The sequence below is a fragment of the Alternaria postmessia genome (assembly GCF_024291825.1).
Source record: "Alternaria postmessia strain BMP 2775 chromosome Unknown scaffold_46, whole genome shotgun sequence".
Classification (NCBI taxonomy): Eukaryota; Fungi; Ascomycota; class Dothideomycetes; order Pleosporales; family Pleosporaceae; genus Alternaria; species Alternaria postmessia.
Genome location: NW_026260119.1, coordinates 1 through 19,315, shown reverse-complemented (window position 1 = coordinate 19,315; position 19,315 = coordinate 1). Strand labels below are relative to the sequence as shown.

Sequence of the window (19,315 nt, the reverse complement as noted above, 5' to 3'; positions counted from 1 at the left end):
GCTCACCGTGAGCAATCAGAGGGGTACCTAGGTATCCACATTTGGGATTGCATACTCAGACACCTTTGCTTGTCTATTCATACTGCTTGATGCACGACTCAGATTACTAATTATCCACTTTCCATGGAAACCAGAAGTGCTTAGACTTTCAATGGTCTGAATCAATTTGTATTGCTCTATGTTAAACAGAAGCTATCGATCACCTTGACTTCCCCATATTCTGTCATAAGTTCGTTATTCTCGAGATACCCTTATCTATAAGGCTACTCTCGTATGCATGCATAGGAGCTGATAAAGCCGCAAATGGCTCATCATCTTTGCATCCTTACAGTGCCATGTGCTGTCACAGGATGAGTCTTCTTAACGGTTCGACCAAGAGTCTTTCACGTCGGCGACTCTCAAATTTACATCTTTGCCATCAGCAGCTCACCCACCAAACCAGTCACCAGTACCCCACTGACCCACCACTGACTGTACACGAAGAAGTTCCTACACGCTTTCGGATCCCACACGTCGAGCCGGGCCAACATGAATAATGCGGCAAAAGAAGATACACCGGCACCAACCTGGAACGGGCCGCGCGTGAGACCGCCCCACGACACGGTGGCCCACAAGAAGCCGGCCATGGCGCTTGCGATCGATAGCAGAAACACCTTAGGGTAGTGACGCACGGCAATAGCCAACGAGCCCACACCGGCGTTGAGGTCATCTCTGATGTCTTGGAAGGCATAAACCGTATCATAAGTGATGTTGAAGAGGGTTTGACAGGCCCACATAGCCATCATAGCCTTGCTGCGATCCTCGATATCGAGCATGGGAACCGGCGCAGCTGGGTGAGGTCCATCAACGACGGCAGCGTCAACCAAGAAGACCGCCCAGCCCACGCCCGCACCCAGGCAGAGCTGTGGGAAGTTGCCGAAGCGCTTCATGAAGGGGTAGAAGAGGGCGAGGATAGTTGTGAGGAGTGCCTGCTGACCAGCTCGGGCTGGCAGTGTAGCGTAAAACAGGACGTGGCGCGAGATGGCGAGGACGAGAGTCGTGAAGAGGGCGTCTGGTGTCGATAGGGCACCGCGGGCGAGCGGCCGCTTCTTGCAGCGTTCGACTTGTCGATCGAGGTCTTGGTCGACAGTGTCGTTCCACGCGCAGCCGAAGCTGCGTAAGATGAGGCCGTCGAGCAGGAAGACAGCGCTCAGCCTGGCCCAGTCGGCTGGAGAGAGAGCTTTCGGGTTGGTCAAATTGACTGAGTAGAGGAAGCCAATGAAGTAGGGGAAGTAGACACCCAGAAGTCCGGCGGGCTTGCTGAAGCGTGTGAGCTCCAAGTAAGGTCCCCAGGAAGCTTTTGGTGCCGCATCTTTAGGCCTTGACGAGATGGACGAGAGTTTGGCAGGCGCCGTCTCCACGATAGTGCGTAGGGTCGACATGTTGTGTGTAGCTCAACTACGATACGTGGAGTTCAATGTAGTTCAGGAGGAGACAAGACTCGAAACGAGTTTCCTCTGGATCTCTCTACCCTTTGACTGCTAAGCACTTCTTAAGCTGTATGAGATTTTCAGGCTTTTAGGCTCTCGGGTTAGAATTCACCGCCAGGTTATTGGTGCGTCAACACGTCACGTACTCGGCGTGCAAGGGGCTTATCGGGGAGTTTGGGGTTAATCGGTGCATTTGTTGTACAATGTTGAGAAGAGACATAGGTACGCTGCATCTCTGCTACAGAATTTGCTGGTTCCTTGCCGGATTACCGCTGACTGAAATAGCTTTTAGTTTCCAATCCATCGTCAGAGCTCAGATCCAGAGCCTCACCTATGGAGACTTGATTGAAGCGGTTTCTTGTGAGGATGTCGTCCTGTCAGGGGCGCGAGGCCTGATCATCCTCCTGCGCCCAACGATGATCCTGTTCGATAGGCCGCAAGGCTGCAGAGCTGCAGGTTCGTATGTTGGCTTAGAGTCGTCTATAGATTTGATGACCTAATCGCGATTACAAGCTTCCTGAATGAGGCGGGGAGGGACTCGTTCCTAAGCAGTCTATAGCGTCAAAATCCACCGTTGATGTTCATTCGCGCCCCCACACGAGATCGGACCATTTTGGTTAAAGTCGGGATCCGACACCACAAGAACGCGACACCATGGCAAGATTACTCTCGCTACGTTGCCGGGCAAGCCGGCTCGGATGAGGGAGAAACAGACACGGCAGATGAGGAGGAGTAGGTTGGAGCAGGGCATTAAGATGGGGAGCAGCGGCGCAATAAAAGGCTGGGATTGTCGATTGACATAAAATTGTGTACTCTGGTGTAAAGCCAGTCATTCCGAAATACAGACTCGTTACTCATAGTTTCTCCCTGCAGTGGAACAGACAGGAAGCACAAATGGCAACGCTCAACGCCGCCGAACTACAAGCCCGATACGCGCAGGAGCGCGACAAGCGACTGCGACCCGACGGATTTCAGCAGTACACACGCCTTCCCAGCAAAGATGACAAACCGCTTGCCGATGACCCATGGTTACAAAATGCGCACCAGGAAGACGGCCCACTCAAGGACGGCGACAACATCCAGTTTCTCATCATCGGCGCAGGTCATGCAGGGTTGCTGGCAGGAGGACGACTTGTAGAAGCAGGCTTCTCAGCGAAGGGCATATACTTGGTGGACGTGGCGGGCGGTTTTGGTGGAACATGGTACTGGAACCGCTACCCTGGTCTACAGTGTGATGTGGAGAGCTACATTTACATGCCTTTTCTCGAGGAAACTGGCTATGTGCCCAAGCAGAAGTACGCATCAGGCAACGAGATTCGTGAACACTGCGAGCGCGTGGCATCGCACTATGGTCTGCGCGGACAATTCTCGACACGGATGCTCAGTGCGACATGGGACGAGGAGCAAAGACGATGGGTAGTCCGCATGCGCAAAGAGCACAGCAACGGCGAGGAAATGACCATCTTGACACAGTTCTTAATTCCAGCCAGCACCATCTTCACAGAGCCAAGAATGCCAAAGCTCGAGGGCTTCGACGAACTTCGCGCCAACATTCCTGTCTTCCATACAGCACGCTGGGACTTTGACTGCACTGGTGGCTCGCCAACAGATGCTACTCTCTCAAAACTGAAGGGCAAGCGCGTCGGCGTCATCGGTACTGGCGCAACAGCGGTTCAGGTAATACCACAGGTAGCACGCTGGGCTGGTCATACATATGCCTTCCAGCGCACGCCTTCGTACTGTGTACCGCGCCGCCAGCAGGCTACGGACGATAGCACATGGACACGCGACGTGGCGACGGGGCCCGGCTGGCAACGCGCTCGCCGACTTAACTTCGACACTTTCTTTGACGGTCAGAAGCATCCGGCGGATCATCCGGATCTCGTCGGCGACGGCTGGACACAAATGGCGCGCGGTTTTGCGGGCTTCATTGGAGGCCCGCAACTTGTCACGCCCGACAACGTAGCAGAACACGCTCGTGCGCTGTATGAGATGGATGTGCCGCTAGCAGAGCAAGCGCGAGCACACGTGCGAAACACCGTAGTGAAGGACCCAGCCGCGGCAGAGAAGCTACAGCCATGGTATCCGATGTGGTGCAAACGGCCCACATTCCAAGACGGATATCTGACCGCCTTCAACCAGGAGAACGTCACACTTGTAGATACGGATGGCAAGGGTGTGGAGCGGTGCACGCCGCGGGGTCTCGTCGCCAACGGAGTCGAGTACGAGCTGGATGTGCTGATTCTCGCCACGGGTTTCCTGCTAGCAACGGGTGCAGACGCAGCGCCTGCAGAGCTCTTTGGCATACCCGTTGTTGGCCGCAATGGCCGCCGTCTCAAGGACAAGTATGGCTCTGCCGACTTTGGTACGATACATGGCATCGCCACAAATGGCTTCCCCAACCTGCTCTATCCCGGTCTCGGCAACGGAGCAGGCTCGCCGAACCTCACTGCCGTCTACGACATCGAGTCCACCCATCTCGCCAATGTATTGAAGGAGGCTGCTCGCCGGGCTCCGGACCCTACAAAACTTGTCATCGAGCCGACCAAGCAGGCCGAGGATGCGTGGGTGGATGAGATCGAGAAGTGGTCGCTGTGGTATTCTGTTGTGATTGCCTGCACGCCGGGCTACTTTAATCACGAGGGCGCCACGTTGCGCCTTGCTGGAGGTGATCCAGAGAAGCGGAGGCAGGCCATGCGAAGGGTATTGCACGGAGGTGGTATCGCTATGTACGAGCGCATAGTCCGCGAATACGATGCGAAGGGCGATATTGAGGGCTTTGAGGTTTCGTGAAAGTGTGAAGCATCATGGCTTCGTACATAACTACTGCAGCGTATTAGCATTTCGTGTTAGCCTCATGCTATATTGATTTTCCATATGTCCACGTGACGAACAAGATCGCGAGGAGCAAGAAGCGTCGTTATATGAATACAACGATATAAATTCCTTCGTAAGAGCTGTATCGATCGTAGAGTTGTGTTGCTTGGAACTGCGCGCAACTGACCAACAAGAACGGCGGGTAAGCGCGTCCAGCTCGAAACCATCCTGCCTTGGCGATATCGATTTGCTTGGCGTTCAGATTGATAGGCTGACAAGAGGCGACTGTTCGTCACTTTTTTTGCAACCACAAGAACAATTGGACCATTGAGTGCGTTGCACTGAATCCATTGGGTTGCTCTACGCATTTGTGTATAGTCTCCCATTGATGAGAACCTTGGAGCGGTAGGCTTGGCGTGACATCGTTAAGAGACGACTAGCTAGGTACTCATGTCGCCTCGACTGCACAGGGGCAGTGGCTTCGACAAAGTGCTCGAAATCTTCTCAATGCTGATACGCTGGCTTCTGATAGCGGGCGCAACACATGCAAGAATGCCTGGGGTGCGCGTTCTCAGACTAGGATTTCAACGGGCAAGGTCTGGGGAAAAACGGTCTACTCTGTTGAGCCCATGACCCTGCGAAGCATGGTATTTACCTAGCAAGCGTGTAACTGTAGGATTGCATAGGTAGTGCAAACAGCACCTGATAGGTCTGCATGTTGTGTTCCCCAGCAAGAAAAATTGGACTCCACATACAAAGTTGACGTGCTAGCTATGAGCGGTCAGTGTATGCACACCATCAGCGCTGAGGGCTGTCGCGTGTCGATGAGATACTGTCAGCCTGTTGGTACTAGGAGATGATGAGTCAAGACTGCTGTGAACAATGTACGCACTCGCTAGTTATTTCGTGAGGGCACATGAGGCTGGCTTCGTCGGGCAACCATGTTACTTACTACTCGACACCTTCTCGTGCCCGAGGTATGATCCGTGGCTTTGCCTTTAAACGGTTTGCAGTACTAAATATGCGGTCTGAACCTCAGAAGGTGGTTGAGTTGAAGTAGGTCTATGGAACGAGCTTGTACGCCAAGCCATCGCCTGTCTTCATGACTAGTGCATCATTTCCTCCTGTGTTTCAAGCCCTTCGCATTCCGGGATGCGACGCATGAAGAGAGCTTGAATGACAAGTGAACGGTAAGTTTCTTATCTTGACCAGCGGCGGTATTGGTTTCTTTCCGTGGCCCCTACGTCCATGACGTTTGCTGGTCGCTGCCGGAGCGAGTAAGTGATAGCCCTGTGATGTACAACACCGCTTCTGGAGAAAGAACACAGCTTTGCGAAAAGAAACACTGTTGGCTTGCAGACAGCGAGCCGCTAACGACACTAATGATGTGGTAGACGCTTGGAGACGCACGATCGTACCCTCCTTTTCCCTGAACAATAGTACTGCGCTAGCTAGATCAAGTAATGCGCCGGGGCTGTTCTATAGCTTCCGGTAGCGGATATCGCAGTCAACTTGTCTCCTCATGCAGGACTGCAAACGATCCGACCTCACATGTCTTTCTTCGACAGCCATACGCCTCCGCCAACATCACCTCTACACATAGCGATCCGAAGTTATCGTAGTCCAGGTTACTCGTTATGCCTACTCGATTGACCTATTCGTGTCTTCGGTCATACAACAACCGATCGTTTTAGCTTGTCCAACACCCATGCTTCTATTGTACGTTGCTCATCTAGACATCCAACTGCTCGTAGCAAACCGGACCAACGTATACGTATCCCATAACGCCTTAGAATCAAACCAACTGCATCACCAAGCCTGACCCAACACCATCGTTCCGAAACATTACCCACATCGTCGAAACGTTATAACGATACGTCGTCCTACATCTAGATATGTCTTCTAGCGGGGATCGAAAAGAGAAGCTTCGGCTGCAATATACAATAAGTTGAATTGGACAGAATGCGTCAGCAATTTTTTTTTTCTTTCCAAAAGAGAGAGTGAAAGGCAGTCAGCAAGGTCGATGTGTAAATTGATGCTCCCTTGATCATTTCGAACGCCTCGCAATCGGGAATATGCGCTCGAGCGCATTGCAAGAAGAAGAGAAGAGAAGAGCAAAAGATACTAAGTGAGATAACAAAAGGAAGGGAGAAAGGGCGGTGTGTGGGCTCAGGCGAACATCTTTGCGAAAAAGATGAAAGGCCTAAGAAGAGACATAAGTGGCCTATCGACGACCTCGGAGGTGGTGCCTTGCGCAAATAGTTCTATCCGGATTCCCGACAGAGTTGATGCTAGCTTGGACTTCGCTGGCCATATACTCCCCGATTACACAGCACAACCAATAAGTTCTGGATGATACTTTCGATAATGCTTGAGCCTGGCGTCCGAACGTTGGTAGCTTTTGCCGCAAGTGCTGTGCTCGCACGGGTATTCCTTCTTTTGGACGGCGTGCTTCTGTCTCCTGTGCCGCCCACAGTTACCCTGTGCGTAGATACCTTCAAATTGCGCGGAGCAAACAGGGCAGCGAACCACGTTTGATTGGGCGGAGCTGGGAGAAGCAGGTGTGTTGGATGCGGGTGTTGGAGGGCGACGATTGTTATCAATTGATCTACTGCTATTAGTGCACGTCAATAGCGAAGGTCACTGACCAGCGACACATACCGCATGCTAGGGGACCTGGTCCGTATAGGAAGATATCTTGGACCATTCGGTATTATGGCTAGGTCTCGGGATATGAGGAGTCCGGCTTGGTGTTTAGTGGGAAGCGGATGTCGTGAGGCGTTTGAGTAACCGGATTGGTGGCTTTGCTGAGCATTATCGGGACGAACAGTGACGTCGCTTGCCTCTCCCCATTGCTGTTCGTTGCTTCCATCCCGCGTCGAAGGAGAAGAGTCAGATGCGTTGATCACATCCAATATACGGTTCATCTGCTGTTCTAGATGTCTTGGACAGTTGTTCTGTGGGTTCACCGTGGACCATGGACCATTTACATCCTCTGCAACAAGATGCTGATGAGGACAAGCCCCATTGTTGCTCTCCTGAGTGTGTCCGGCATAGTGCGGTCTGATGTCGCCTCGAAGATCTTCTTCTGGGTAGACTGGCTGTGTGTAGTACGGCATACCACTGTTTGGCAAGGCCTGTCCTTGATCATTCAGTACATCTTGCACACTATACAGCAAGTGAAAGTCGTTGCTGTATTCGGCATCCGGAGTAGGTATTGGGAGAGGATTGGCAAAGTAATCCGGCTCCGATCTTCGAGCCCAGTATTCCTTTTGATCGTCGGTATTGCTCTGGTGATCAAGTTCGGATTGAGGGTCGTACGCCAACGTCGATAAGTGCATATAATCGAACTGGTTTGCATGCAGACTGTTTTGACTATTTGGATACCTGGGCGATTGCTGTTGAAGGTTCTGGTCTGCCAGATCAGCCTGAAGCTCGGGGTGTTCAGCGCTACACCACGAGTCCACTGCTCGGGAGGACCCCCCAGTAATTTCGGCATCGCTGTGCTCGACGCGCACGTAACTGGAGCAACTTCCTAGCCAGCCCGCATTGAGACCAGTAGACTCACTCATGCTATTGCTACGCCAATCAGCGCTGTCAAACGACGTCGAGTACTGCGAGTACCTGCGGTCCCCATCGGAGCTTGAGAACTCTAGGTCTTTCATGGTGGTAAGTCTTGGTTGACTTTAGTGATGGGCTAGGAACACTCTCTCTTTGAATAGAATGCGGCAGCCCTGATTCTCGAGTATCGAGAAATCGACCTTCGTGGTAAAGGTTGGCGCAGAGGGCGAGTAACACGTCGAGTCAAGATTGGAGTCAGGAAGATGAAGTCTGGTCGATGATGGATATTATTCGGGATGAGTTGTGGTGAAGGGAGGTGATGTGTCTGATCGACGCGGGTTAGTCCAAACAGGGGTGCTTGGGAGCCTTGCTGCGCAAAGATGTCCCGCGAGGATTCTGACTTCAAGACAGTGTTTGCGGATGCTGGAACGGAGAATATGCGATGGCCTCGGATGTGGTGCGCACCAACAAGTAATGCTGGTGGTGATGTACAAGGCGAACACATCAGTGAGATGTGTGGCAACGGATGGCCGAAGAAACTACCACCACCAATGGAGCGCAGAATGAGCGCGGGCAGTCCTTCTAGGAGCTGATCCGAAACACGTTCGGGCAATCTTTCAGTACCCGCACTTCCGGGACCGCGTTGTCGCTGTCCAACATCATCGTTGGAAGAAGATCCACCAGCGTCGACGGAACATTGCTGCTTGCACCGGAGTCATGAACTCGGTTCAGCATGGCAACAATATATCTTCATCCTCAAAGCCAACTGTAAGCTCTTCAGTCGTGCATGGCCGATGGAACCACGACGCTGCTGCTTCAATCAAGCGGTGAGAGTAGCTTGGATTGCTCCATGTGAGGTCCTCCCTTGGCGCGATACGATAGGCTCAATCACCACGTAGTATAGGGCGTTAGACAATCATTCAGGGGAGTACGGAAAGCCTGCAATCGTCTCCAGGTTTGAAAACAACTACAACAGTCCACCCAGAACAGCATTGTAGTACTGCTCATAGATCCTGTCTTGTAGGTCTTGGTCATGTCGTAATTGTATTTGCGGTGGCACCCTCGCTGGCCGTCATGATTGGAGGATTAGGGGACCCACTACCTGCATTCGCGTCGTTGTCGGAGTCGCGCTACGATGAGGAGGTTAGACGTTGGGGCGCAGTGTGAGGCAGACTAGAGACTCAGTCAGTACGACGACGATGACCATAGGCAGCGCGAAGTTGTCTTTTCATCTTCCGTTGTCACTCCGCTTAGCTGACTTACCATGGTAGGGAGTCGATTCTGCCTAGAAAGGCAGTATAGGCTGAAATGACGACGATACAGAATACAGTGATTCTAGAGGCTCGAAACGCCACAGTTGTTCGGCATCGCGTAGGACTAGGGGTGCGCTGGGATCGCGAAAGCAGCATCAAGCTCAAAATTACAGAAGAGATGGTCAGCCTTTGTAAAAACCGCTGAGTGGTATTCCGCCCCTACATGAAAGGGCATCCCTTCGACAGCCCCCACTGATAGTCAATCGGTGTGCTATGACCCATTGTTCTGCGGCATATGAGACCAGCCACCTGTAGTGGAGGGATGGATCCCTCAGCGGCAGCTTACTCTGAGGCTCTGTAAAAGCGCTTCAGCGAATATCATACGTTGAACCAAACAAGGTATCGCCAACTTCGATCACCCACGCACCGAATAATACTGTACAGTAACACGTCTCTTCTCAGCTTGTATTGGTTACTGGCCATTCTATGTGGTAGCATTCTGACCAGCTTAATGTTCAGCCTCGGTGAACTCTGCCATTTCTATGTGGTGGTGGGTGCATACTAACGCAGCTGTGGATAAAGTCTTGCGCCTAGGAGAGCGCCATCTTTATTTAAGCGCCCTTAATACCTATGTCAAGTACTCACATCCGACCAATATGTGGGCAGTTCAAGCCACTTTGCATATCCTACCAGTTCCGGAGCCCTCATACCGAGAGGACCCACTGATGAGAAGTCATCTATCGTTGCGTCAAGGGGCTGGGGCCGCATTCTCTACTAGTCAACCTCGTATTAGTTCTCGACTAACATTGCTGCCGCTATCAAGACGTGTGTGAATTGATGTCTTGCAGCGCTTAGGCGCTGCAATACATCCGCCGGCTGAGATTGTGTGGACGAACGAGCGATCAAAACCGGTCGATCAATGTGGGAACACCCGTTCTGGCACACTGGTTGACGTGTCTAGCTCTTTTGGAACGTCTGCGGCGAACATCAATCAATTCATCCAGCAATCAATCGAGGCCCGGGCCGTATTTGGAGCGTACTCGACGACTGTGCCGCAGTTTAGGGAGGGAACTGGAGGATGATGATGGTTCGATAGGAGCCAAGACTCCTTCCCAAATTTACCTGGGCCCAGAGAGCAGCGGGTGACCGGCTAGATGAGGTGTAGCTCAGGCCACTTATGCAAGCCTATCTGTCACCACACCATCGCATCTTGACAGGTGGGACCGATGAGTAAACAGTAGTATGTTGCCTGAGTTGCGATGCCGAATTGAAAACGTTGTGTGTAGCAGCAAAGACTCATACAACGCTTGCAAATCGCTCAGGGTTCAAAGTGCCGGCCGTAGCATCAGGCGTACCTAGATAGCGTTGGGGCGGGAACCACCGGGACGGAACACCACCAACACGGCGGGAAGTGATTGCGACATTGGCACAGACCGCGCTCGACTTTGACATTCCCGTCGCGCGCGGATCCAATGCGCCGGCATTGGTCATGGCACTGGGTAATGAATGTGGGACTGCGCGTGCCCAGGTGGACATTACCGGGCTGGCGGATCTTTGCTTAGAGGATTCGATAGCCTGCTTACGATCCAGAACCACTACCAACGTCAGAACTTTCGTAAGGTGTGATTCAAACAGTAAGTTGTGGTGCGTCCGCAACCGTGTGGTGGTGGTGTAGGTGTGCACAACAAGCCGTTCTGTACATGTAGATCATTTGGGTACCAATACAAACCCAAGATCAGGTTGGAATCTTCCACAAGCAGTCGCAGTGAATGATAGCACACTATCTTAGGCAGAAAATCTGGCTAACGTCCAAAACAATGTTTGCGAATACTATCAACAAAGAACAGCGTATAAAGCATCACCGAAATTGTCAGGAGTACTTGCGCGAGGAGCAGCCTTACGCAATCGCAAAGATCTTACGAGAGTTGCAGGATTATTGGACCTGCGGCCCGCCCCATCTGTGTGCCTTGTCATTGCCGTAGTTGGGGCAGGGCACGGTTGGAAAGGGAGGATCGTGTGTGCACCAAAGAGCCCAACGCTCTACTGACGGAGGTCTTTCCGAGGTAAAGACGGAATCGCATGTGCCGCAATCCGAAGATGCAAACCAAGTCATCAGATCCTATTGCAAAGAGGTTGCTAGTACTCCGCGGACTGAGGCACACCTATTACAAGTCGTAGATAGCGTTGAGGCGATGTTGACAGGCGCTTCTATAACCGAATGTGTACAATACCGGGTCCAATACCCAAGGTCTCTTCCATCATAGTCATTGTACTTTTCTTGCCTAGGTATACTTGAGATCGAGCATCGTGCGGCAAAGTATTACCCGACGCTGACCACCCTCGACTCTACGCCCGTTGCCCGCTAGGCAGTAAGCTTAGAGACGAGATCGATCACGACACCCATGCAGTGATAGGTTCGTCTTCAGATATTATTGTAGTTTTGCTTTGCTCAGCCTCATCTAGTTCCAATAACCTTGATCTCTTGGGGCCAAATAGTCGCTATTAGGAGACATATTGGTTGATGATAGTATCTTGGGATGCAGGTTTCTGCTATTTGGAGCCACCTGTATAGACTGTATTGAGTGTTTGTTCCGTATTAGACATAGTGTCCGGAGTCGTATGTGACAGCCAACATGAAAGCTCGTCATTGTACAGTGGATCAGCGTCGAGACTTGAGACCACTGATCTTAATCAAGGTTACGCCCGAAAGAGGCGTGCCGCACTTTGGCAGATTACTGTAACTTCCCATAATCGGCAAGGATAGCGATGGGCGAATGGGGGCCGGGATAGGATGTGACCAGGCAAAGCGAATGCGGTCGTCTTTGCGGTCTCCAGTGGGAACAGTGGTGTGGTTCATAGTTCATGCTTACCCCGTACTGAGACAGCATACAGCACACCGCTTTGCTTCCTTGGGATTGTCGGCCATCCAACTTGTTCCAACACTCGACCTAGAGTAAAGTCCCATAGGAAGATGGTTTGCTTCCAGCACCTTCGTCGACGACCTATGAATGCCAGTGATGGCAAATACAGGCACGACGATCATGAACGATTAGCCTACAACGAACGGATCAGTCGTATGCGGAAGTTGGAATATCCGATGCTCAAAGGTATGCTGACTTGTCATTTCCCTTTCACATGTTGCTGACCATTGATAGGCCTGACCTACCTTGACCATGGCGGCACAATCCTCGCACCAAAATCATTACTTGAATCCTTCTGCAATGAGATGCAGCGTACGCTTCTTGCCAATCCACACTCTGATTCTTCCAATCCTAGTGTGACCGCCATAATGGTAGAGCAAACGCGGCTTGCGGTTCTGAATATGTTCAATGCCGATCCAGCGTACTTCGATGTTGTCTTTACCGCCAACGCGACTGGCGCAATCAAATTGGTAACTGAAGGCTTCTCAGCCCAAGACGAGGGGTTCGATTACTGTTACCATCGCAATAGCCACACAAGCCTTGTCGGTGTTCGGGAACTCGCCCATCGTAGCCACTGCCTTGCATCGAATGAAGAGACAGAAGATTGGCTTGTCGGTGGGGACCGTACCTTCAACGCAGAGCCCTTGTCGAGAAGGCCGATGTTGTTTGCGTATCCGGCTCAATCGTAAGTGGTCTTGTGCATGCCATGAGGGTCCACACTGACGTTTGCCCCACAATAGGAACATGAATGGTGAGCGACTCCCGCTTGAATGGATTGCCAAGCTCCGACTCTCATTACACCATCCAAACTCTTACTCTCTTCTCGACGTAGCCGCTTTGGTATCCACAACCCCAATTGACTTGAGCAACCACCTCTTTGCCCCTGACTTTATCACACTCTCCTTCTACAAGATCTTTGGGTTCCCAGACCTTGGTGCCTTGATCGTTCGGAAAGCAGCCGGCCATGTGTTCGATAAGCGGAAATATTTCGGCGGTGGTACGACGGAGATGACAACGTGCATCAAAGAGTCGTGGGTTGTCCGCAAGGAATCGAGCCTACATGCACGGTTAGAGGATGGAACAATCGCATTTCGGAATATACTTGCTTTGAAGTGTGCCATAACAACTCACCGCCGTCTATTTGGTGGGCTCGAGGAGGTCTCGAAACATGCCAGCTGGCTTGCCAAAATCCTACACAAGCGCTTGGCGAGCATGGCTCATGACAATGGCGCGGCAGTATGCCGTATGTACCAGTCGAAAGACTCTAGTTATGACCACTCGCAAACGCAAGGACCAACCATAGCGTTCAATGTACGCCGAAGTAACGGAACATACGTTGGCCCATGGCACGTCGGCGCGTCGCTAAGAGCGAGTGGGATCCATGTTCGTACGGGCAATGTGTGTAACCCTGGAGGTATCGCATGCGCGCTAGGCATGAACGACGAGTGGTTGCGCGGAGCATTCAATGCGGGCTTGCGGTGCAATACGGAGGCTGATATGCTGGATGGCATACCTGTTGGAATAGTCAGGGTAACCATTGGAGCTGTCAATACCTTGGAAGATGTTGACACGCTCGTGGCATGTCTATCGCGAGACCTTATGGAGCAAAAGGACCATGTTCAAGCGACGGTGAAGATATATAACAAGAAGGACGAAGGGATCCTGGGGTCTAGGTCTCCCTCTGCTGTTTCGGAGATAAATGGCATTCGGATAGAACCGATGACATCAGGACGCGAGGAACACGACAACGCGCCAAAGACCTCTAGAAGGCCATTTCCATGGTTGGCAAGGAGAAGAAGTTGGTTGTCCGCCATGATACACACGGGTAGATCGGCTGGTAGTCCTCCGTAGTTTGCCAGGCATGATTTTCGCGATTCTGTGTTTTCGCATCCGCGCATCAGAGTTCAATTGTTGGATAATAAACTCCATCCATAGTTCTCTTCTGGTAGTTGTTGTGCATGTCTTTGGCGAACTCCAGACTGCAATCCGCGCGAACTTTTTTTGATGAATCTAATGCGATAGAGTTGATCCCGCGACGCTCGTCGCCTTCCTGGCCCCCACACTGATCCGATCTCGCTAGTCTTTGAAGGGCCTAGCGCAAGATTACCATCCGACGAGACTGTCTGAACATGTGCTCATGCAATATGGAGTTGGTGAAGGTATGATGGCGTCATGGACAGGTCTCAAGCAGACGCTTTGTGCAGTCTGAGAGGGGTGGCGATCCTGGAGGAGTGCATATGGAAAGGCCATGTTGTATGACAGCCCACGGAACTCTGTTGGCGTCAACGCCACACCACTGAACACGGGTAGCTTGGCTTCTCGTGCTTGGAATCAGTTCATTTTACCGTTTTGTTGAGACTGAAGAAGCTTGGAAACCAGCATCATGCCCTTTTGAAGTATGATTCCAACGAGCAATGCAAAAGTTGTAGTAATACGAGCAAAGAGAGCGCCTAGGGAGTGCGCACTGAACGCATTGCTTACTGCTACCATGATTAGTTCGCAGCGGAAGATAGACCCCCTAAATCGCACATGCGGTTGTATGTTGTTCACGAAAGTCAGCTGTGTGACTTTACGCAGATTGTCCAGCATGCGCGCAAGTCCCAAGACAACGGAAATCACTATAGCCGATGCCGCAATCAATGATTGGAGCCGGAAACCCCGCACTTCAGTTGAAGGAAGGGTTCGTAATGGCTCTATTGATCTCCCTGCTGCTGATCTGCAAACTGTTGGCTTTGCGCTAGCATATAATCAAGACGGTGGCGGCTCTGTAGCTGAGAGACGATTGGCTCATCACTTGCGAAGTACATACCTTCCACCCTTTCAAAGGAATGTAGGAACTGCAGCGGTGTAGATCCTTAGGGAGATAGTAGCGTCATGCGCGCTCCATTGTTCGTGTTCAGTTAGGTGGCTGCTTCACATCTAGGACTTGCTGGTGTATTCATGCGGTGCACAATTTGGAAAGACCAGGCTTCCAAATATGCTTCGATCAGAAACCTGAGAATCCCCGAAAGCAGCTTGTCTCAAATTGGCTGTGGACGCCGTCATGGTTGTAGGCTTGAGAACGTCTGAGGAGCCTAGGTGTGACTTTGAAAGTAAGACTACTTCTCATCAGTGGCAGATGGACAAAGGAGGCGCTTCTTTTACCGACTTATCACGTTGCATCGACCAGTTCAAAGTGGGGAGCCTTGGTCTCGGGTGTATCTATGGTGGCCAGAAGGGTCGTATTCTGCTGTTCTGCATCTGCATGCAGCTGTTGAAGAATGGAGGCGTTAATAGTGATGCAGCCACGACGACGGCCAAATGCATCTTCTACGCGCTATAAGCGTAGCCAATCTTCCGCGTTCTGTCTCGATTTTGACCTGGTGTTGTTTATCTCTGGATCTTTCCTTCATGATTACCCGTAATCTTCAGCGCCGCATAATCTTTCCCCTCGGCTGCCGCTTGTCTCTCAAAGGTGCAAGTCTATCATCGACTGCTTCATACCAGCATTTCTTCACCCTCAAGGTCCTTGAAAGCTGTGTTGCTTGTCTGCCTTGCAACTGAAGTAGCAGGACTCCTCGTAACAAGGCGATACACGTTTCGTTCAGCCATACCAGCTCGCTGCAGATCACCACAACGCGGGGCTGAAGACAGCCTAGAGCGTAGGCGCTGTCGCTGAGGCACAATGCGAACATTATCGTCATGGAGCACCGTCTATACATGAGTTTGCCTGCTGCTAGTCTTGTTGAAAGGGTTGAAAGTGATCGCCTTCTTGCTGACATGCAATAGTAATAGCCTGACATCAGGTTCGTCTTGAGGGCACCTCGGCACCGTGAGCAACGACTTGCCGACAGTAAGAGCAAGACCGAGGCGATGAGATCCAAACCTCCCTCCGAGTCGCTCTACAGGGCCGTCTTATCCTCTTCATTTGTTCGAGCAACGTCACTCGTCTTGCAGTCGTCATCTTCAGTTATCGTCCGGACTACCGACGCGCTCCTTGTTCGTCTCGTAGACTTTATGTTCCATGTCTGTCAGCACTGCCCAAATTAACACTAGCTGGTGTCATAGCCAGGGTAAGTGAGGCAACCAACGGTATTCCTGGTTCCAGATATTGACGTAGAAGGAGTAGCAAAGCAAGTATCGCCAGGTTCTGCTGTTGCATTAGAGGCATCCCTCATCGCTGAATCTGCTAGATCTCAATGTTATAGGAGACCGCTCGCCAACGTACGCATTTGCAGTACCTTCCAGTCATCGTTCATTACACGCCGCCTGTACAGTGTTATACATTACTGACCTTTCTTTAGAAGCACCAGCCTTACACACGCACACCTCGCGCACGAAGCTAGGCAGAATCTGCCTCGGGGCACAGTCTTCGCTAGCATGCCTCCGAGTCTTGAAGTGTTTGTGTCGCATAACACTCGCCCTCTCTCTTCTCGACCCAGGACGTCCACCAAGAAGACACAACACACCAAGAAACGCATAATGACATATGAAGATGCACCGGATGGTCGAGAGTGGACGGACAACGTTCGTGTGTGCTGCCATTATGCTCCGAACACGAATGCGCTCGGCGGTCCGGGAAGGCTACCCACCAGATACCACGCAACGTTTGGCTACGATCATGGACATCCAGCATCAGGATTAACACGGGTCATCGAAGGCTTCCGAGACCCAGAGGTAATGTCTGCCATGCCGTACCACGAAAATCATCGTGATGTCGATGGTCAAGGCATGGTCAGAGGATGGCCGTCCGGCGCCACGAATTCCAGGTCGAACAATCTAGAGTGGCATCATACTGAGAACCCTGACCAACTGCCATGCACTCAGCCTGAGGAAATCGGCCCAACTCTTCACGACAACCAACTGGCAATACCGTATGATAGTGAAAGGCCGTGGGTAGGGACCGGATTCCTCACCGGACCGTGGATTCCATTAGCGTCTCAGGAGGGGATGGAGGGCCAGTCGATGCTGCATGCTTGTACAACGAGCTATGGTCAGCCACCCCAAACTCAACACCGGCTAGGGGGCTCGGCCAAGTCCGTACTAAGGCGGGCGTCTATGAGAACTAACGGTTCTGTAGCGATGGCTGCAGAGATTTCCAATAGGCCATATCATGACAACCCTGTAGAGTACGTAAATGCTCATCGCAAGTAATAAGTAACTGCTAAACAAGATAAAGGGCAACAGACGTACGAGGATTCCAGCATGACGTTGCCATCCGTAAGCCTGCGTCGGTCTCCCTATCGCCCACATATATGAGTCGCGTGCCTTCGACACAAGAGGAAGAACATCTGTTTTGCCTTGAATCCGGTTGCAATGCCAATTTTCGAGGAACCTATGCAAGGGGGAACCTCGGCCGTCACAAACGACTGAAGCACGGCAGTCAGCAAAGCGAGGGTCCGAGGAAGTATGACTGTGAACAGCCCGGGTGTGCAAAAAGCTACAAGCGTCAAGACGCACGTGTGAAGCATTATCGCAAGCACCACCATCATCTCGCTCCCGGTCCAGCGCTATCGCGTAAGAAGTATCCGTCTGTGTGACCATGTGGCGACAAGTGCACCGATGCCTTTGCTGTAATCGAAAAGCCGTGAACATTTCGGATGACTTTTGATCGGCCGTTGTTGTCGAGATGTTTCCAGGGTCGGTGATACATCTAGAGTTCCTTTCCTAGACGATCATGATTGACATTTTCTCTTCTTCTTGTTTGCATCTCTTCATCGTAACGACACACTGGACATATCCCAAACTTGGACGCTGCTCTTCCGTATGTAAGCTTGTGCTGCTCGGGAAGAACATCATGCTGTCAGTCCAGTTGTGCGGCTGGTACATCGAAACCCTCTTAAGAGCTTGGCGTAACGGGTTGAGACATTGAGGCGGAGTTGAAGACGGAATGATGTCGAGGGAGTCGTAAGAGAATATGAAAACTATTGGCAACGAGTCCAGTTCGGAGAGAACCTCAACATGGCGGCGCTGTGGCTAGGTGTGCTAGGTGCAAAAGCGTTGGTGAAGAACGGCTAAGAACAAGACCTTGGGAGGCTGGGGCATCAGCTCGCTGTCACCGTAGGCCGCCTGGTTCTATAGGGTCGCCAACCTTTCCAGGGCCTTGACGCCCCTCATCGACTCATCGAAGGAGAGCCTTAACAGGACTCAAGTTTGTCACCCGAGCGCCACGGCCTTTTGACTCATTTCGGTACCAAGCTAGAATGACGCGTTACAGGGACGATCCGCCTAGGGGCAGTCGCTTGCTTCACGATCGGAATAATGCCACTGCTCGGACATTAGGGCATCTTCCAGAACACCTTGCGCAATGCGACCAGGTTTTGTGGATCGGCGTGGCATGACAGGTGGAAGGTCTCTTGGTATTACCAGTATTAGGCCTTCTCACATGTATGTCGTGTGTGGTAGTAGGCAAGAAAACAGAGCAGGTGTGATCGTGTGAGAAAAGACATGGGGGATGCACGACCGTCTATAGAAAGCTTCTTACCCGAAGGAGTAAACACCAACCCCTTTCACCCCGAATCTGCGCTTCCTACTCAATTCCATCAACTCCATGCTCACTTGCCCGGGTACTCTGTACAGCTCGAATATAGTTTAGAGTCCATTGAAGAGTGAGTATGATTCTCCAGATGGCGTCTCATCTGCATCTCGACTATGCTAGGAAGGTAGACTGCCATACTGGTATCTGCAACGTCATCGATATAGGTGGCAATGTCAGCTGAGAGTAATGCGTATAGGCTTTACTTACTGTACGAGCGTTCATTGATATCGCTGTTCGTTCCAGGTTAGTTGATGGCGCCTGGGCATCATCTCAAGCTGTCTGCGATGTGTCACATCGCCATACCCTTTTGTAAGCAATTGATAGCAAAGCATATGCACCTGCAATATTTACTATGAAACCTCTGTTCTGCGTCATCTGGCTGAGACACGCTTGTGGGTGGGCGCACATGCGCACGTTGAACACCGTCAGCGCCCAACAACTACCACGTCGACCTGATACCCATATGACTGCAGGCACAGAATATGCAAGAACGGACGCCCCGCTGGCTTCTCGACATATTTTCGAGTCATATTCGCCTTTTGTGGCGGATAACCGATGAGCACAGCCTCAGCTTCGTTTTCTCGCCTCCCACTTGCCAAGGGAATCTGACAAGTGGCCACAGACTGGGTCCGACATTGGGAGACCCTGAACACTAAGCTAGCTGACCGGGATGTTGATCACCCGGGGATGTTGATCACTCACAAATCTCAGCACTCCCACACAAAACACGTGTTATCTCTCCACGTACTCAACCAAAATGGGCGACCGTGAAGCAGC

General features: G+C 51.7%; 3 protein-coding genes across 3 annotated transcripts; 2 read left to right on the top strand and 1 right to left on the bottom strand.

The window, feature by feature from the left end:
• Positions 1–404: 404 nt before the first annotated feature.
• J4E82_007109 (uncharacterized protein) lies at positions 405–1,421 on the bottom strand (the record flags this gene model as incomplete). Its single annotated transcript, XM_051733358.1, has 1 exon — positions 405–1,421. The coding sequence occupies one exon, from the start codon at positions 1,419–1,421 to the stop codon at positions 405–407; it is 1,017 nt and encodes a 338-aa protein (XP_051586818.1).
• Positions 1,422–2,363: 942 nt separating this feature from the next.
• On the top strand, positions 2,364–4,262 carry J4E82_007108 (uncharacterized protein; the record flags this gene model as incomplete). Its single annotated transcript, XM_051733357.1, has 1 exon — positions 2,364–4,262. The coding sequence occupies one exon, from the start codon at positions 2,364–2,366 to the stop codon at positions 4,260–4,262; it is 1,899 nt and encodes a 632-aa protein (XP_051586817.1).
• A 7,842-nt stretch (positions 4,263–12,104) lies between these two features.
• J4E82_007107 (uncharacterized protein) lies at positions 12,105–13,872 on the top strand (the record flags this gene model as incomplete). The annotated part of the gene is made up of 3 exons (XM_051733356.1): positions 12,105–12,207; positions 12,256–12,706; positions 12,762–13,872. 3 exons carry the CDS (start codon positions 12,105–12,107, stop codon positions 13,870–13,872), a joined length of 1,665 nt encoding a protein of 554 aa, XP_051586816.1.
• Positions 13,873–19,315: the final 5,443 nt, after the last annotated feature.